Below are 17,419 nucleotides of genomic sequence, written 5' to 3'. Positions count from 1 at the left end.
TGATTTATTATACTAAACTTTTGCTCCATATAGAATACAAATCTAGCCACATATAGGATACACATGACCACTGACTTGCCCCTTATTTCATTCACCGCATTGTCATCAGGGCGGGGGCAGGACTGTTTCAAAACGATTACTTTCCCTAAATACATACCCGAGCCATGAAGTGGTAGCACACTTATTCACAATCAGGACATTTTCCATTGAAATGTCAACAATATTTCTCACGGACATGTGGTTTTACTGAAAAAACTATATAGTGTATGTTTGGAAACAGAGTTTCTGTAAATATTTATCATTTGCACATCACCAAGTAAAGTTTTCTGATTTGTTCTGCTCCCATGTAAATCTTTGTTTGCACCACACGTCTGAATTACAAAAAGGGTTTTCATACTTCCGGATATATTTTGAAATACCTGTACTATTCATTTACAAGATGTTTAAATGTTGCGTGTTAGAAAAAAACAAGACAATCATTGTGAAACAAAAAGGGGCAAGATGTCAGACCGCTCACTTGACAAAAACCTCTAACTGCAATAAAAGAAAAAAAAAACTAGACACCATTTTCCAGGCTATAAGAAACAATTGGTAAAAAGACAAAATGACATTGTAAGGGGATGTGTGCACTTCAAGGGATTGCTTTGAAGTTACCCCCGCTACAATGGCACATTTGGGTACTCTGCCAGGGTAAAGACTACTGTGCTACAAGGAATGCCACTTTGGCAGACTGCTGCTACGAAGAACTACTTTCTGCATCGCCGAGCTGCCCTGCTGATCTCTGCCATCATTAGGACAAAGACCGGACCCATCTCATGTGAGCCCAGAGTGACTCCAAGGGATTGCTAGCCATCATAGACTGTTCCGCAACATAGGTGCTGCTGGACTGTGCCATCTGGGAGTCCTCCCTTGCCAGAGGTGCCAATCCAGTACTGGGCCTTCGAATTGGGTTCGGCAGCTGTTTTGATAAAAAAAAAAAAAAGATGCATTGCTACTTTTACGCCGATTATAAACGGCACATCTCCTTCAACGTCACTGTGCAGCTCCTACAACGTCTCTACATGGCAAGGCTCATAGCCGGACTGCGAGGCTCAAAGATGAAGCATCGCCTTGATCACAAAGGGGTTGGCCGATGAAGCCTTCAACAGCGGGGATCGGTGCAGATGCTTCGCCTCCATCCAAGGTATAGATGCAGCATCTCCTCTACTCCTCGCTTCGAGGCTTCCGTCGATGTCAACGCTTTGATTTACTAAAGGTATTCTCAGCAAGACCTGCGTGAGTCCTGTAGCCAGCCTGCCCTCCACAGGGGTTGTAATGAACTTTGGAGTTACCACAGTCTAGCACAATCTCACATAACCTTTTAGTACTATTGACCTCTAAGCACTATTTTTGGTTTATTCTTTAAAAATTCATTACTCCGGTTCTACTTATTGGATTTTTGTCGTTTTGGTCTTTACTTTCTCATACAAATATTCTCAATTTTTCTAAACCGATGTGGAGTCTTTTTGTGGCATATCCTTGTGCTACGGTGTGTGTTGCACAAATACTTTACACATTGCCACCTTAGATAAGCATGACTGCTCAGTGACTAGGATTGTGGTCTCTACTGGGATAGGGTGCATACCTCTGCCAAAGAGAGATCCAATTTCGAACAACGTGCTAACATATGAACTAAATCTTAAAGTTTTTTTGGCCACATGTTTAGAATGAATGGTCTACCACCTGACCCCAAGTAGGTTGCAAACATCAAAGGTTCCATAGCGAACATCTTTGTATATGCACTGTGGAGTTTGTCGGGGAATTTTAACATCAGTGCATAATTCCTACAAAAATGAGCCACCTGTAAGCAGCCACAGTGTCATTTGCCAAAGGTTTCTTTGACCTGAGTACGGTCTGCAACATGAGGATGCTTTGACATGGTCAAGAATGCCCTCATGTTCAGCTCCCAATGTAGTCTATGAAAACAGATGAGGCCTCTAATGAAAAGAAAAAAGTCCATGTAGGACTTTTAATCCAATATGAATTGTACAAAGACTCTGGAATAGTTTGAAATTTGTTTCCAGTTCAATTTCTCTAAACAATTTCCTTCTTAATAGGTATTAAGTTGCAACCTTTGGGTACAATAACCAGCCATGCACTTTAAGAAGTTACAGAGCAGCCTCCATGCAGGCATGTATGCAAAGGAATAGGAAAAGGTCATTGGTTAGAATTAAATCGGACCATCTCAGACTGGGCCATGATTTTGAATGCTTAACTCTTTCCAAAAGAGCAATCTCATTAAGCTCACAAATACCATTCCCTGGAGGGTTACTGGCATTGAATCTCTATCGCCAGGACAGCTGTAGGTCCTTTCAAGGTATGGCTCCAATTTCGTACAACAAAAGCTAATTTTTTTAAAGGGAAATATAAATATTTTCCATTTTGAGAAGCTAAACCCCTCACTCCGCTCTTCAACATACCCCTCTCCCTTCCTCAGTTACCTTACAGGGGCTTTATTTTGTGTACAATTTATCTTAAAACGTACCCTGGGAGGCCTTGCAAGTGTGCACTGTTTTTTAGATCGAAAAAAATCATAATTTAAAGTCTGCGAAAAGCCATGAAACTAGGGTGACCAACCGTCCGTAAATTTCACGGACAGTCCGTAATTTCGGCCGTCTGTCCGTTGTCCGTGAAGGATTCTTTAACGGACACCATTTGTCCGTAATTTTAACCAGGCACGGTCGCACCTCCTTAAAGCCAGCACAGCTTCCACCCACCTCGCTTCTTTACTTGACATGACGCATTCAGGGCTCTTTGCATCTGAATAGATGCCCCTGCTCTTGAAGCTGCAGCCCCCACCCCTCACACCTCCAGCCCTTGATGAGCTGTTAAGAGGTGCTTGAAGGTGACTGAGAGGGAGGGGCTGCAGCTTCAGGAGCAGGGGCATCTGTTCAGATGCAAATAGCCCTGAATGCGTCTTGTATCTGCAATTGGTGTGAGACATTCCCTTTCTGCCCAGGGCCCCAAACACCCTACAACTGGTCTGGATTACACCGAGGCAGCACGTGGTTCTCTTCACAGCACAGAGCTTAATTACTGTCACTAAATTATAAACCTCGATTCTTCAAACATGCAGTCTTTAATGTAATAAAATAAAGAAATGGCACAATCGCACCCACACTGATTGACAAAGTAAGGAGGATAATCAGTTAATTCAGTTCTCTCGGAGTATCTCCTTTAAGTACTGTACATCAGTGTGGGGGGAGGGGGGCAAAAGTAACATTTTGGAAAGAGAGACTGACTTCTCATTGTCTTGTCCAGGAGGGGGTGAGGAGCCCTACCCCACCCTGGAAGAGACCAAGATGATACTAGAATACCGCATGCCCACCCCCTGTGCCCACCCTGGTGGATCCTGGTCCCCCTCCTGCCCCCCTCCCCCCAGTGATGGCTCCTGTCCCTCCCCCTCCCCCTCGACCTGTGGTGGATCCAGTCGCTGCCCTGGGTGGCTTCTGTCCCAGTCTAGGAATGGCTCCTGCGGCACAAAAAGGCTCAGCTCAAAATTAATATGAAAAAGTGGGCGAGTGAGTAAGTGAAGGGATGGGTGGATGAATTAGTGAAAGGGTGAATGAATGAATGAAAGATTGAATAGATGGATAATGAGAGAGGATGGATGGATTGATGAGTGAGTGGAAGGATGGAAGACAGAAAAGGTAAATGGCTGGATGTATGGGTGGAAGGGTAGCTGGATGGGTAAAAGGGTGGATGGACGAGTGAAAGGATGGATGAGTACAAATGTGGATGAGTGACTGGGTGGATTGATGAGTGAAAGGATGGATGAGTAAAAATGTGGATGAGTGGGTGGATGGATGAGTGAAATGATGGATGGATTGATGAATTGATAAGTGCAAGACTGAATGGATGGACAGATGAGTGAAAGGGTGGATGTAAGGATGGATGAGTGAAAGGGAGTGTAGATGGACTAAAGGATGAATAGACGAGTGAAGGAGTGAAAGGATAAATGGATGAAAGGATGGATGAGTGATAGGGTCAATGGATGGATTCATGAGTGACTGAGTAGATGGATGGGTGGGTGGGTGGAAGGAAGGATTGCTAAGTGAAAGGGTCGATGGAGAGAGGGAGGATGATGGATGACTGAAAGGGTGGATGGGTGGAAGAATGAGTGACTGGGTGGATGGATGAGTACGGTTAAGGATGGCTGGATGGGTGAAAGGGTAAATGGTTGGATGGATGAGTGTACAGATGGATAGGGTAAGAGGGTGGATGGATGGATAATGGATGGATGAGAGAAAGGATGGATGAAAGGATGGGTGAGTGAAATGATAGATGGAAGGATACATGACGGATAGGTTTGCAAATGGTTGAATATGTTTGGATATGGCTGGGCTTACTTATATACCATTGCGCGACCTCTGATGTGTCTGGAAAACGTATCCAATTGTCCTGAAGTTTTGTCCTGAATTTTTACCTCCTGTCCTGAATTTTTGTCCTGAATTTTGACCCTTTGTCCTGAATTTTCATACTCACTGTCCTGAATTTGCACCAATGCCAGTTGGTCACCCTACATGAAACAGCAGCACATAAGTAAATTATTTTAGTAAAGCACACATCAAATCAGAGTGCACAAGCCAAGCTCTAATATACATGCTGTTATTTCGTCGAGTTAATTACCACAGGAATGACTGCTATATATTGAAAGAAATATTTCTTGAACAAGGTCGTATCTCTGCTTATGATTCCACTGTGAAAAATAAGAACATTGAGCACAATTCAATATTCAGACTCCTACAATGAAGGCTATTATGAAATAATTGGTACACAGCTCGGCGTGCTCATCTCAGCAAGGCCAAGCTACAGTAATATATCATCTCTTACTACTACTCTTGTCAAGGCTCTCTTAGCTACACGTGGAGCTCAATGAAGTGCAGTATATGGACTCCTTTTGGACTAACAAAAGTCCCAGCGTCTTAATCCAGAGAATATATTTAATCACTGCCATCGCAATACCCGCCCTCTGCTTTGCAGTTCTTCTTCCAAGGATCAGAGGCTCTTTTCCTTTCACCATTTCTCTGATGGGTGGGTGGATGTTCCAAAAAGGAGTGCACGACAGAACAGATACAGCAGAGTGCTATGGCAGTTAGGCAGTCACGGATGACCAACTGCTGACAGCACTCTGAAGGGTGATTCCAGGTGGCCAGCAGCACAGGCCAATGTGTGCAGCAGTGCTAAATCAGTACTACGGTGCTGGACACAACAAGCCCAAAGATGAATACACTACAACCCACCCATTTGGTAGTGCTAAAAACACATGAGCCCTGAGACAGGAAATCAGCAGAACGAAACAGGAGAGATTAGTAAATGCATAACTGCTTGCAAAAATGGGTCAGGGAAGTTTGAAACTAAACTTTGAATTGTGTTAAGATTAAGGCAAATCTAAAGAATCAAGTTCCATCAGGATGTTAGCATTGTTGCACAGACACTATACGCGGTCATCCAATGCCCTCTTCAGCAGGCCACCACCTTCCTCCAAGGTTTTTCCTGGGAACTCAATTCCTCTTTATCAAGTGATCTAAAAAACACTGCGCTACTGAACCATTACATTCATTCTTTGAAATGATTTTGCAGTAACTTAGAAACTGAGAATCACAAACCTTGAACATTACGTGGAATTCCAAACTTCGTATTTTTGTACTAGTTAATAAGGAGGTCGTGGTGGTTGGCAGAAATAGGGTATACACGGTTTAGCTTTGATCTTGTAGGCGCCTTTTCAATCGGACAGATTTCAATCAAAAATGATGGTGTTCATTGAATTCTTTTAATCTAACCAGTGAACCGAAACTGGGTCTGGCGGCAAACATTCTTTTAGAGTTACAGCACTACTGCAGTTTTTCACAACCCTCTTTTTATAAATTATATAGGAATTCAAAAGACAACGTTAACCACTTTATTTCTTCAAAATTGCCGGTTGATTCAACACGTATGAATAGCCATGCTGACATAATTTACTCGTTTTTTGCAGAATAGGTTCATCATCCAAGATCCAACTGCAATTTTGGTATGAAGATCTGTATATTTATTTATGGAGCAAACCAAGTTCTCCAGGAGCATAACTGTATCCTTCAAAATATTTTCAGATGTACAGCAATATTACCTTCTTGACCTTGCAAATAATGCTCAGTCTTTTTACTACCTTTGCAACCCTAACAGCTTCTATTTTTCTTTCACTTAACTTCAGTCTTTTCTTGCTCCCTTCTCTTGCCAGTCCATACACCATTACAAAAGTAACCCATTATCTTTTTTGATTAAATAATGTTAACCTTCTTCTCAATAGTATTATTATTCAATAGATGGAAACACGCTCTTGCTTGAGATTTTCGGGAAAACTTCAAATTCTAAAACTAAGAAGCCATGTGCAAACTATCTATTTTTTGTTCAACATTATTTTGAAGCAATCTATTTATTCAATCATTGTCACTCAAAAGACAGCATACTCTTTCCAATACTTGTCGTAGGAATCCTTATCCAAACCCAGTAGGTAGGGTGTGCCTGAAATAGAAATGTCACCCCTTTAAATTAATTTGTACTCGCAGTTGTCAGAAGAATGCTGCAAAAATATAGGGTGCATGTCATCACATATGCATATGGTGTACAGTTAGCAGGCCTAAAACGTCCTGTGTGCAAGTTGACAGTTCTGTGATCTCCGGCACGATCTGGAAGCAATTGTATAAACGTTTTTCGAATCTCAGTCCACCCAAACTGAAGATACATTTCTCCACTGCTATTTCCGCTTTCTGAAATGTTGTCTTCTATGGGCCACTGTTCAACTCGATGCTTTCTGCAACCTTGGCATCTTTGTAAATGGGTAGCTTTTTCTGCTCTGTAGATTAGTTCTGTAGAGTGGCGGGTTCCAGGCCCACATACTTTGTGATTAAGTGTGACACGGACACCTGAGTATATGGTGCTCAGAACTGTCCACGAGCACATGCACTTGGACTCTTATTGGCAAGGTCACCTGACCAGTGAAGCCCGTGTTCGATGGGTGTGTGGTGGTGGTAAAGACTAGCCCGCGTGGGAGTAGCTGGTAAAACACTAGACTGTGTCCAGTAGGACACAACAAGTTCAACATTCAGGGCATGCTTTTTTTCTCCAATTTAGATAGTTTCGCCCTACCTTATTTTCACATTTTGTCACAACAATGAAGGTCTTCTTTTTCTTCACTTTGTAATCCATATAACAAAGAGACTCCTTCACAAAAGACAGTAGACTCTGCAAGCATTGTTAACATGTCAGTGGGTAAAGAAGCTAAAATCCATAGAACACCTATTGAAACACTCGGTTTCCCGCTACAAGAGAAAGAGCCGATAGAGGCTTGACTGAAAGGTGCGGCCAATTGCCATACCAGTCACACAATCAAGAGAACGGTAATCCCAAACAAAGAAAGGACTCAACAGGAAAATGTTAACATTTTCGCAGAACGGGATCATTGCATCAGATGCTGGTAGGAGTTAATGATCTTGTTGGAAGGACGAATCGTTTTCCTTCAAGGGAACTGAAACTGAAAATATTGCAATAGGGATCTCTTGCATTTGGGTGAATCAGTTCAGTAAAATGATTTAGGGATAAAATAAGATAAAAAGCCTAAAGGGCAGGTCTACCTCAAAGAGTGGAAGAGCCAAATTGTCAGTCCTTTGGGGCACTGTCTACCTCAGACAACTTCTTTAAACTACTAAATATTTTTGGCACCCTTAGCTTGAAAGTCTAGGGGATCACCACATACAGCAGGCAGAGTGCCCACAACGGGCAGTGGAATCACCACCCAAGTGTCTCTCACCCTTTCAACAGCATCTAAGAAAGGTTTTGCATTTGAATAAAAGCTTAAGACGTTTTAGGGAGCAATTTAACAGTTGCTGATATTATTAATGTACTAATGTTAAAAACCCGGTTTAGCTAGCGTTTGATTGTTATTTAGAAGTAATTCAGACATTCATTTGCCAGTGTACAACATACATTCTTTTTTCTATATAGTACATCTTGAATGGAGTATATAATATGTACATGTCGAACAAACGAGAAAGATGTGTAACCAAATCTCTATATCCATTACAACTATAGAAAGCAATGCAAGTCGGTAATCCTGTACCATTCTCGCACATCCTCTGTGAAGTCAATGGCTCGAGGCAGTCTACTAAATTAAGGCAATCTTTCCCCAAAACAATATGCAAAGTACCTTTCAATCATAGTTCCATTTTGGATCATCCAAATGTCGCAATATGTCCGAGCGATCAGCATAACAGCAATCAGAGTTAGATAACCTGTCTAGACGAGACATAGGGAGTGGTTAAACCAAGGAAACTATGCTTGCAACATAAATGATATACTTTAAGTTATTATGGGATACTCCAACATAAGACAGTGTTTAAAATGCGCAGCACCATCGAACGACACTATATCATTAAGAATATTTATCTGAAACAGTCCGATTTCCCACTTTAAAAAATACTGTTTACCAGTCAAATGGAACAGGAAATCTGATTAAGTTAACCCCAGCATATCAGATGAAAATGAGCGAACATGAGTTAAGGAAGGACTTTGAAGACTGCGCTGATTGGATTTACATGCAACTTATCAATAAGAAGCTCAACTGCAATGGTACAGTAATGTGCTAAAGTCTTTTTTACTTTCAAATATTTTTCTTGGTTATTCAATACAATCCAGGATCAGCATCTCTACACATTTTCCAGGAAATGTTCAGGTGAATCATTAATAGTTCGTATTAACAGTTTCCCAAGTCTTGGGACCTCCCCATGCAGCTAGAGTAATAAATACATTCTGTACATTAGGTGGTCACAAAGATGTGACAGTCTCACTTTACAGTAAATATTCTTCTCAACATTAAAATTAAAAATTCTTTCAAGTTGCAATAGCCCTTAGCAGTCAATGGCTTCAATATATACGTCATACACATCCCTCTCTCTTCAAGCATCCCTGCTGTGAACATCAGGCTCAGTTTCATCCCCACGCAGGTCTGTGAGCATCTGTCTCCAGGCTATCAGGTCATCCTTTGTCCTTCGTCCCCTCTAGCATTTTTCATCCTGACCTCTTCAGCCACCGCCCATTCAGACATATCTCACAGCCATTCCTTATATCCGGATTGTTGGGCACTCATCCATTTGATGGCTATCGCCTCTTGGCCAGCAACAACCCCAGTGTCAGGATTTACAGCTAAGTTTCATTTTTTGCAGGGGTCGTGAGGAGGCCTAATAACACTTTGGGAGGGGTGCCTTCAATCTCCTATCCAGTGGCCACTTTTAGATTATGCAGCACGTCTCTCCAGAAGGATGCTATACCTGTACAACTCTAGAACAGAGGCAAAAAAAAATAAAAAATTAAAAATCGGTCTCCGACGCTCCGCATAGTAATGTGCTAAAGTTAACGAAGAACCAGGCCTGCCTCTCACACCGTTCTTCCCTACGTTTATCACAGGAGCCACTGAAACCAGGTGTAAACACCTAGCATGCTGGCCATTGGCGAATTTAAGAAAATCAAGTTGATAAGAACATTTAAGAAAAACAATTTGTAAATAAGGTTTTGCTGCCCAGTATTAAACGCTGCTCAAATGAGTGGACTTTAAAGGATTCTCCTAAAACAGTTTTTAAAGAACTTTAAAAAGGTGGAGTGTAAACGCACTATTCAAATAAAATTTCTTCGTTTTTTTTCTAATGTTCTAGTAGAGTGTAATTTCGAAAGTGTGTACTTCTTATTGTAATCCGGTATTAGGATAACATTTTTTTAGATTATTAATATTTTTTTTTGAAGGGCACATTCTTGTACACGCTCCAGACTGTGCTATGAAATGTTTTAAATTAAAATACATTAGCAAACAAACAAAATACTCTCCAATAGGTAATCACGTTACTCCCTACCATTAGCTTACTAAATCCCGAAAGAGGAAGCTAAGGCTTTTAGAGTACAGAATATTTAATAAGATCATCAGTTCAGAAATCTAAGGCTTGTTATTAAACTCACTGACTATCTTTTTACCCAATAAGCAAGTCCCTTCTTCTACACCCGGTTACCCAGATTGACACTTTTACACAGCAATGGTCTATTTAGTCTTTTATTTCGGTCCAAGACTTAAAATGAAAACAGATGGAAGTAGTATGGTGCGGATTTTTTTTTATTGCGTAATATTTATCATGGAAATTATTTACTTCTGACATTTTAAACATGTAAAATTCAGTAAGTTCAAAAATATATATTCACTTCTAAATGTCTGTGCATGAAATTTTATTATTTCCTTTCTCAAAAAGTGCATGTAGCTCTGGCAGATAACTAATTTCTCCTGATTTTATAAGCTAATAATTACAAAAATATTTAATATTTTGGGCTGTTTCTTCAGCTGCACTGTACATAAATTACTAAGCTAGAATGAGAATGCCAATCCTGTGTACATAATCTGCATACTTAAAACTCAAAGTTAAAGAAAGAAATGAATACATGCTCAACGTTTTGGGACGAACGGCAAATATATTTTGAAATACTTTTACAGTCTGACTTGTAAATAAGATTAGCCACAATATGTAGTAAAACAGCAACACAAAGAAAAAAAACTTACCTCTTTACAAATTGTTTTAGGAACTAATATTTTCAGGATTCTCCCGATTCTTGCAAAGAACACCCGGTCCACCATCGCTTTTTCTTTCTTCCCATCTTTCTGTTCAGCAAAACAGAGGACAGAAGCACATGTTGTATTAAAATATCAATTGACAAAGTACAAGAACAACCACAATTATTTGGGTCGCAAAATGTTATAACGGTCTAGCATTTGTCAGGAAATGCAGACTTTTTTTCAATTTCTGGATAATTAATATTGATCATAAGAAATGCCACATTTCAGAATTTGTTTCTTAACTCAAGGAGGAGGCAACATTATTTTGAAGTTTTAAAACTAAAGTAATGATTTCACAGAGGAGGTCGGACTGACAGGTCACCTGTGCTCGTTACTCTCCTGACACCTTTCGATCTCTCCCAGCTGGAGCTCATAAATAGCATCACCGACTGTATTGATTTAAATGACATCATATTTCACTGGGTCATTCCAAACAAACAAAAAGAGTGATACAATATTACAAATGCATTTGTAGAGCATTGTTGGGACAGTAAACTCACATTTGTACATCTCATAAAACCACTGCAGATATCTTAACACACTGTGTAAGTGTTAAGCAGTGTAAGCAATAACAATACCTACATTGAAAACTTTCTCAATTGTGATGCATTTATTGATTATTAATGTGAAGTTCTGTGTTGGGGATAGGAGACACTTCACATGTTCACTAGTGGGTTTTTGGACCTCAGCATGACGTTGTTCTCGGGCTTCTAATCGTAGGCAGGCTTCTTCTTGGAACAGATGGAAAAATGATTTCTGCCCCTTTAGCTGGCTCAGGAGGATCCCCCTGGGTCACCTACGCAAATGTTAAAGAACTCTGTAATATTAGCAGGTTTCTCGATTTGCCTGCTGAATAAGATTGTGTGGGTAAACCCATTTCATTGTACTACAAGGACAATTAAAGTGCCCTCTCTGTTAAAATAAAGGGTCAGAAACAGGATGGCGCTGAATAACCGATGTTTGTTGTTACCCAACTCAATGGTACTCGTGTTATCGACCTCAGATGGATGAAAGGCTGAGTGGACACGTCGGAATAGGAACCTGTGACCATGAGGTCGAGCACAGGCCCTTGCAGTAGATGCATTAGTCCACTGAGCCACCAGACCCGGCACTTCAGGTACTTCTTGTTGCCTCACCCTCATTGTACTCATCATAGTTCCCATGCTATATTTTGCTTTCTTTTACCTTAACTTTTTAAAACATACAACAATGGGTTTACCATTTTTATTGGATGTGGAATCAACTTATGTTTCGCAGATTCATGAGGGTCAGTGATGACAAAAAAATGCAACTACTGATGCTTATTATGTACCAGGCTAAGTGTATTTACTCAGCAAGTGCTGGTTAACCGGTACACTAAAGTATCAGAAAACAGAATTCTCAAGAGAGTACAAAGCCAATCCAGTAGTGACAAGTTCTCTATTTAAAGGCCGCATCAATCCTTTACGGGATGCAAGACCCTGGCTTCATCGGATTGGGTTGTCTGTAATGCATTAATGTCTCCACCAGCTTCTTTGCTGCACTGCACGGATTTTATTTACCCTAGATAATTATGCTTTGTAAGAATCTTTTTTTTTAGCAGAGTGATGTCCAGCAGTCTGCTATTCCACAGAGTAAGTAGGTGTGCATTGAGAATTGGTCCTCTGCACATCTTAAGTGGCACCTTGCAAATAAGTCTAAAAACTGATCGCAGGAGTCTGCACAGGGAAGACCATCCAGGGCTGTTTCTTGCTTGCATTCTGGACAGTAAATAGGTCTGTTCTTGGACCTGTTCCACAAGTAACCCCTTCCCCACATCAACCAGCTGCAAACAAGCTCTTAGTCTAATTCCACCTTAAGCGAACTGCACCATTTACACCTGCATCATTAATCCACCAGTAAAGTGGAGAAGTTGGACCAGGTATGCAGCAGAAAGAAACAAACATAGGATCTTCATCATTAAATGCTGTAAGGATTCACTTTATTTTCCGAGTAGAGCTAAGATGCAAGTAAGCAAATTATTATGGAACTTGTTATCTTGCCATCAACCATATTATAGCTAGGTGAAGAGGATTTATACTACCTGCAGGCATTTAAGAATCAAGGAGCGATCATTAGGTTTACTTGTTAAATCTGGTATAAATAACAGTTGTGAATTAGTTCCTGCATGTCTACAAATTGCCGGCAAAGCGGCTCAGTGTCCGCTCATCGCAGTCATCTGCCACTCACTGCAAGCATCTGCCATGAACTGCAGGTCGAATTTTAGTTGCAGCAAGGCCATTTCCAACCGCTGAGCTTCCTCAGGCTGATTAAATATGCCTCTCACTCTGGCCACTAACGTTTGCAATTTGGACACTATCCCAGTCTAATTGTCTGCAAAGCCAACAGATTATTTCCAATTTTAGTTTTCGATTTCAAGAGACAGAGGGATAGTTCAGTTATTCAGAATGCATATATTCTGCATTAATGAAGGCACACTAAATCATTACAACCAATACGTTACGCATCTACAATGATACACCCTTTTGGATTTTGAAGACTGACATTTTGCCTGTATGTTCATACCACATCAAGCGCCTAATAACTCCAGAACAATACCTACTTTTTAAATGTTTATACTGGGGGCGTCCGCTGGCCACAGTTCAATCTTTCGAGCAGACTTAAGGTAAGAGACTGCTGAAAGAGTGCCACTTGCATAAATATATTCAATGCCAATCAAACTACAGTAAATGATCAAAAGTGGTCAGAGATTGTTGAGAAACTCTGGAAATTGAACAATACTTTATGTTTTGAAAATACAATGATATGAATGATTCTTGAAGAGACTAGAAATTATCTGGTGTGGAGGTACTTAAGATCTCAGGTACCGTTTTAATATCTTTAATCTTGATGTAGGAGAGCTGAATTGCCTTTGACTACAAAAATGATAGCCTAATGCTGGCATCACTTTTCTGGATAGATGTGGGAAATCCTCCCATGAAAAAGGAAGGAAAGAAGGTGGGCTCATGGAAAAGGTCTCAATGTACAACATGGAAACAACATTGTCTACGACTGAAATACATTTAAAATGCAATGACAGGATGATATTTTTAATTTATTTGAAGAACGACGGTTAGACAGAAAATGCTAATTATGCTCAGTGTATATTATGAACTAACACATTGATACCCTGTGTGCATAGGAGCCATACCATACAAAACTTTTAAATGTAAACAATTTCTGCTCCCTCAAACTTTCTTTTGATAACACAGCTCAGTACTACCTCTAGGAACCATGGTAGCCTGCAGCAGGAAACAGGCCGACAACCTCTAGATCGCAGCTGCGTAGATAAGCCCTCACCGTTCTCCAAAAGTCATTGCCCTTTACTCTGAGCCTCTCAGCACACATCAGAAAATGGTGCTAAGATAAGTCCTATCAGTGGCAAAGTTCACTTTTACAACCTTCGGGTTGGGTCTTCACCAATTACTATCAAACAAACACATGTTTGTAAGAGAACTCTTCCGACTATACATGTGACTGTCGTCCAAGTTAAACCAAAGTGCAAGTATAACAAAAGTAGATCATTTTCAGTAGTGCGGGGTCACTTGTGACCCATTAGACATGTGCATAACTGACCACTGTAGCTTCAGAAAACAGCAAAAATTGTATTTCTCTTAATGCCTTCATTGCTCCACTTTGCCTGGAAGTTCTTCCTGATGACAGTATCAGATGAATCGCCAAGGAAGCTTACTCAGGAAAGGTTGATCTGTCCAAGAACTAAATTAGAAGAGAGCACAGAGCAAAGGTCACAACCTACAGTTTTGAGAAAAGTTAAACCTTTGTCCCAGATTTACTTATCACAGTTTAAAATGAGGTACATCATATCCCTCCAGGTGCTATAACTCGTGTTGAGTTTTCGTATTTATAGCTTCCTGCTATGAAGCATCCATTGGTGGGAGTACAAATAACTATGACCACAAAAAAAAGCAAGGGGTGCAAGATTCAGGAAACATACTTTATTGACCAGGCCTTCAGAATTCTAAAATGAGGGTCTGGAGAACACTAGTAATCTGTATATTGTGAGCACTCGTAAGAATAAAGAGCGCACAATCAACAAAGTGTCAAGCCAGAACAAATGGTGATAAAGAAGTGGTATAAAATACTTTAAATCCCAAGAAGATTTAAAAAAAAATCCACAGATGGAGATCCAGTTCTGGTGAAAGCGGACTTTCAGAAGGGAACTCATAAAAAAAGTTATCAGATTGACGGCCCAAAGATTTGCTCAAGAGCAGAAACGTCTTATAAACTCTGTTCTATTATAGCCTAATAGTAAGATGGTATGTCTTAAAGATACCTACCTGGACACAATCTGTGCAATGTGATGGGCCAAGAAGCAAATGGATTACAGGAAATTAGAGGATTAAACATGCCTGGCTGTCTAGTATTGGCAGTTGGAGTGATGGAGTTGTTTTGTTTACCAGTTTCCCAAAAGTCAATTTCTGCTTCCCTGAACTTCACAATTAAGTGTGGTGCCTCTGCAGTATTACAGAGAGGACATAATACACAATGCTAAGCAGGTTGGGTCATCGTGGCAGCAGAAAAGGAAGACAAAGAAAAACAACCAGGAGCTTTCCTTACTGTTTCAGTGTGAGAGCTTGCCTTCTGGTACCACCTGCTTTCTGTATAACAGTTATCCATATTCAGATCAGTGAAAATTAAAGTGGATTGAAAGCCTCAAGTTAGAGCAATGGGAACATACAGGGGGGGCTGGGAAAGAGGCACAAAAAGAAAACTTCACAAAGGGGTATTTAAACGTATTGGCAAATTGTTGACCAGTGGGTGCTGAAAAGCTTGTTTTTTTCTATGATCCCTGGCATGAATATCTAGTTTGTCCAGCAACTGATACAGGGATGTCCAATCATCTGCTCATAAAAATAATATTACTGAGGACTGCTGTGCTCCTGTAGCATCAAGATATCTAGATCTGTGCTGGTGGAAAATCTGTGGGCTTATCACTCTTCATCTCAAAACAAATCTTGACTAGGATCATGAAACAAGGGAGGATAATTTGTATTCCGAAAGTTCTCTTTCGAAGTTCTTGGAAAGGATGCATTAAGCTTCTTTAATGGGCAGATAACTCAGTTGTGCTATTGTGTGTTTGTCTAGTTTTGCCAGGAGAGATTCGGTTTTCATTACGGAGATACCCAAGACTAAAACAAAATGCACCACCTGTGTGATACAGGAGATGTTAATTTCTACAGTATATGATTGATGCATCCCTTGGTTCTAAATTATGGGCTCACGTTTAGAAATTTGGTTTGGATATTTAATCCTCTTCTGTTGAAATATTTTGAGGTAAGACTGTTTTGATTGCTAAACAGAGGATGTGACCTGCAGTTTCCCTCCGTCATGTCCTCCAAAATAAGGTCAGCTATCTTTGGAGCGGTACTTTAGGACATGATGACACGCTGGTGCTAAGAAATTGGCATAATAATGTGTGTGGACTGCATATTTACAGCCAGCTGTAAACTAACACGTGTTAACGGGAAAATGGTCTTTTGGCAGAAAGGGTTCAGCAGTTCTACTGTATTCTTTCTTCATAGTAGAAGACAACTTGTGACTCTAGTTGAGAGCAACTTTCCTTAATTGGGAAAATATCCAGAGTTGAGGAATCCTGAATCACTACATTATGAGCTCTGTATACAAACTACTTGGACACCACAGTACCAGGTGATAGATTTTGGGGTCAGGTTAAATTAAGTCCATGCAGTTTCCCATGGGAAAGACAATCGGGTGCTGGTGAAAGTGAACGACAAGATGTGCATTTGGTTGAGAGGTAAAAGAAATACCAAAGAACCGGTGGCCTAGGAATGATGTCTGGAGATTAAAAAGGTCAATTACGTTTTTCTTGCAATTAATTTACCTCCGAATTATACATCTCAAAATGTGTGAGAAAGCAAGGAAGGATGGAAGCTCAGTGTTTGACTGACCAGGGTAATGTACTCATGTTCTGAAGAAGCTGTGTACCAACATAAATCAGCAGTCTTCCACCGTATAAAGCAGTTTCGGTGGCAGTAAATGTAAAATGTCTGCAGAGGCTATGTAACATCAAACTATTAGGTAGAACAATTTGCAACTGTGCACGAGGACAATCCTAAATATGCACCTTCTCAACTACACGTGAAAAAAAGAAAAAGTCAGTGTGATGATTTCTGTTCATTAAACAATATTATTGGAGTAATACGTTTGGGAAGGGTCACAAATGTGAGTAGGATCAGAACACTTGTGAAGAATGCGAAAGGGCCTTTTTGATTCTCAATGCATTACGTCCTGGTAAAATTCGATCACTCCGAGGTGGAAAATCCCACGCATTACGAAAAGAGGAAGCTGGGTGTAAGTGCATGGTTAAAATGCCACAACGAAGAGAGAAATTCAGAATGTAGGTAACCAATGAGGTCTTTCCAAATCAAATATTAAGAATCAAATGGACATGACCAAGAATAATGGTCCTTTAGGAACCACACAAAATGCAGTTTGCATACATACTGTCATCCCAATCCCAAGAAGGGCTTCAGAGGGATAGCAGTGTGAAAGAAATCGGATAATGTTGGTGAAAGCTTGCCTTCACTCTTGATGTTGCGCAACTGATGGAGTAAAATAAAATCCTGAATAATCACTTTTCCTACTGCATAGACCGAGCTAATGCCTAACATCGCAAAACTGGACGGTTTTCCCATGTACAGCTTGCTGTAGTTTCCTTGCTGAGAGCATCCTGCTCTGGTGATGTATGAGAGG

The 17,419-nt window shown here is 40.5% G+C and overlaps 1 protein-coding gene across 1 annotated transcript in view; it reads right to left on the bottom strand.

Moving 5' to 3' along the window:
• The window catches only part of ABCD3 (ATP binding cassette subfamily D member 3), a 344,077-nt gene that overhangs the window by 230,573 nt on the left and 96,085 nt on the right, over positions 1-17,419 (bottom strand). Inside the window, exons 3-4 of the mRNA XM_078641238.1 lie at positions 10,613-10,711; positions 8,225-8,313 (exon numbers count right to left, since the gene is read on the bottom strand). Of these exons, the coding sequence (XP_078497364.1) occupies positions 8,225-8,313; positions 10,613-10,711 (188 nt within the window). The remainder of the gene's footprint in view (positions 1-8,224; positions 8,314-10,612; positions 10,712-17,419) is intronic.

This window comes from Lissotriton helveticus, chromosome 1_1 (genome assembly GCF_964261635.1).
Source record: "Lissotriton helveticus chromosome 1_1, aLisHel1.1, whole genome shotgun sequence".
Classification (NCBI taxonomy): Eukaryota; Metazoa; Chordata; class Amphibia; order Caudata; family Salamandridae; genus Lissotriton; species Lissotriton helveticus.
The sequence above is the reverse complement of the archived record's forward strand: the minus strand, read 5'-3'. Positions and strand labels throughout refer to the sequence as shown.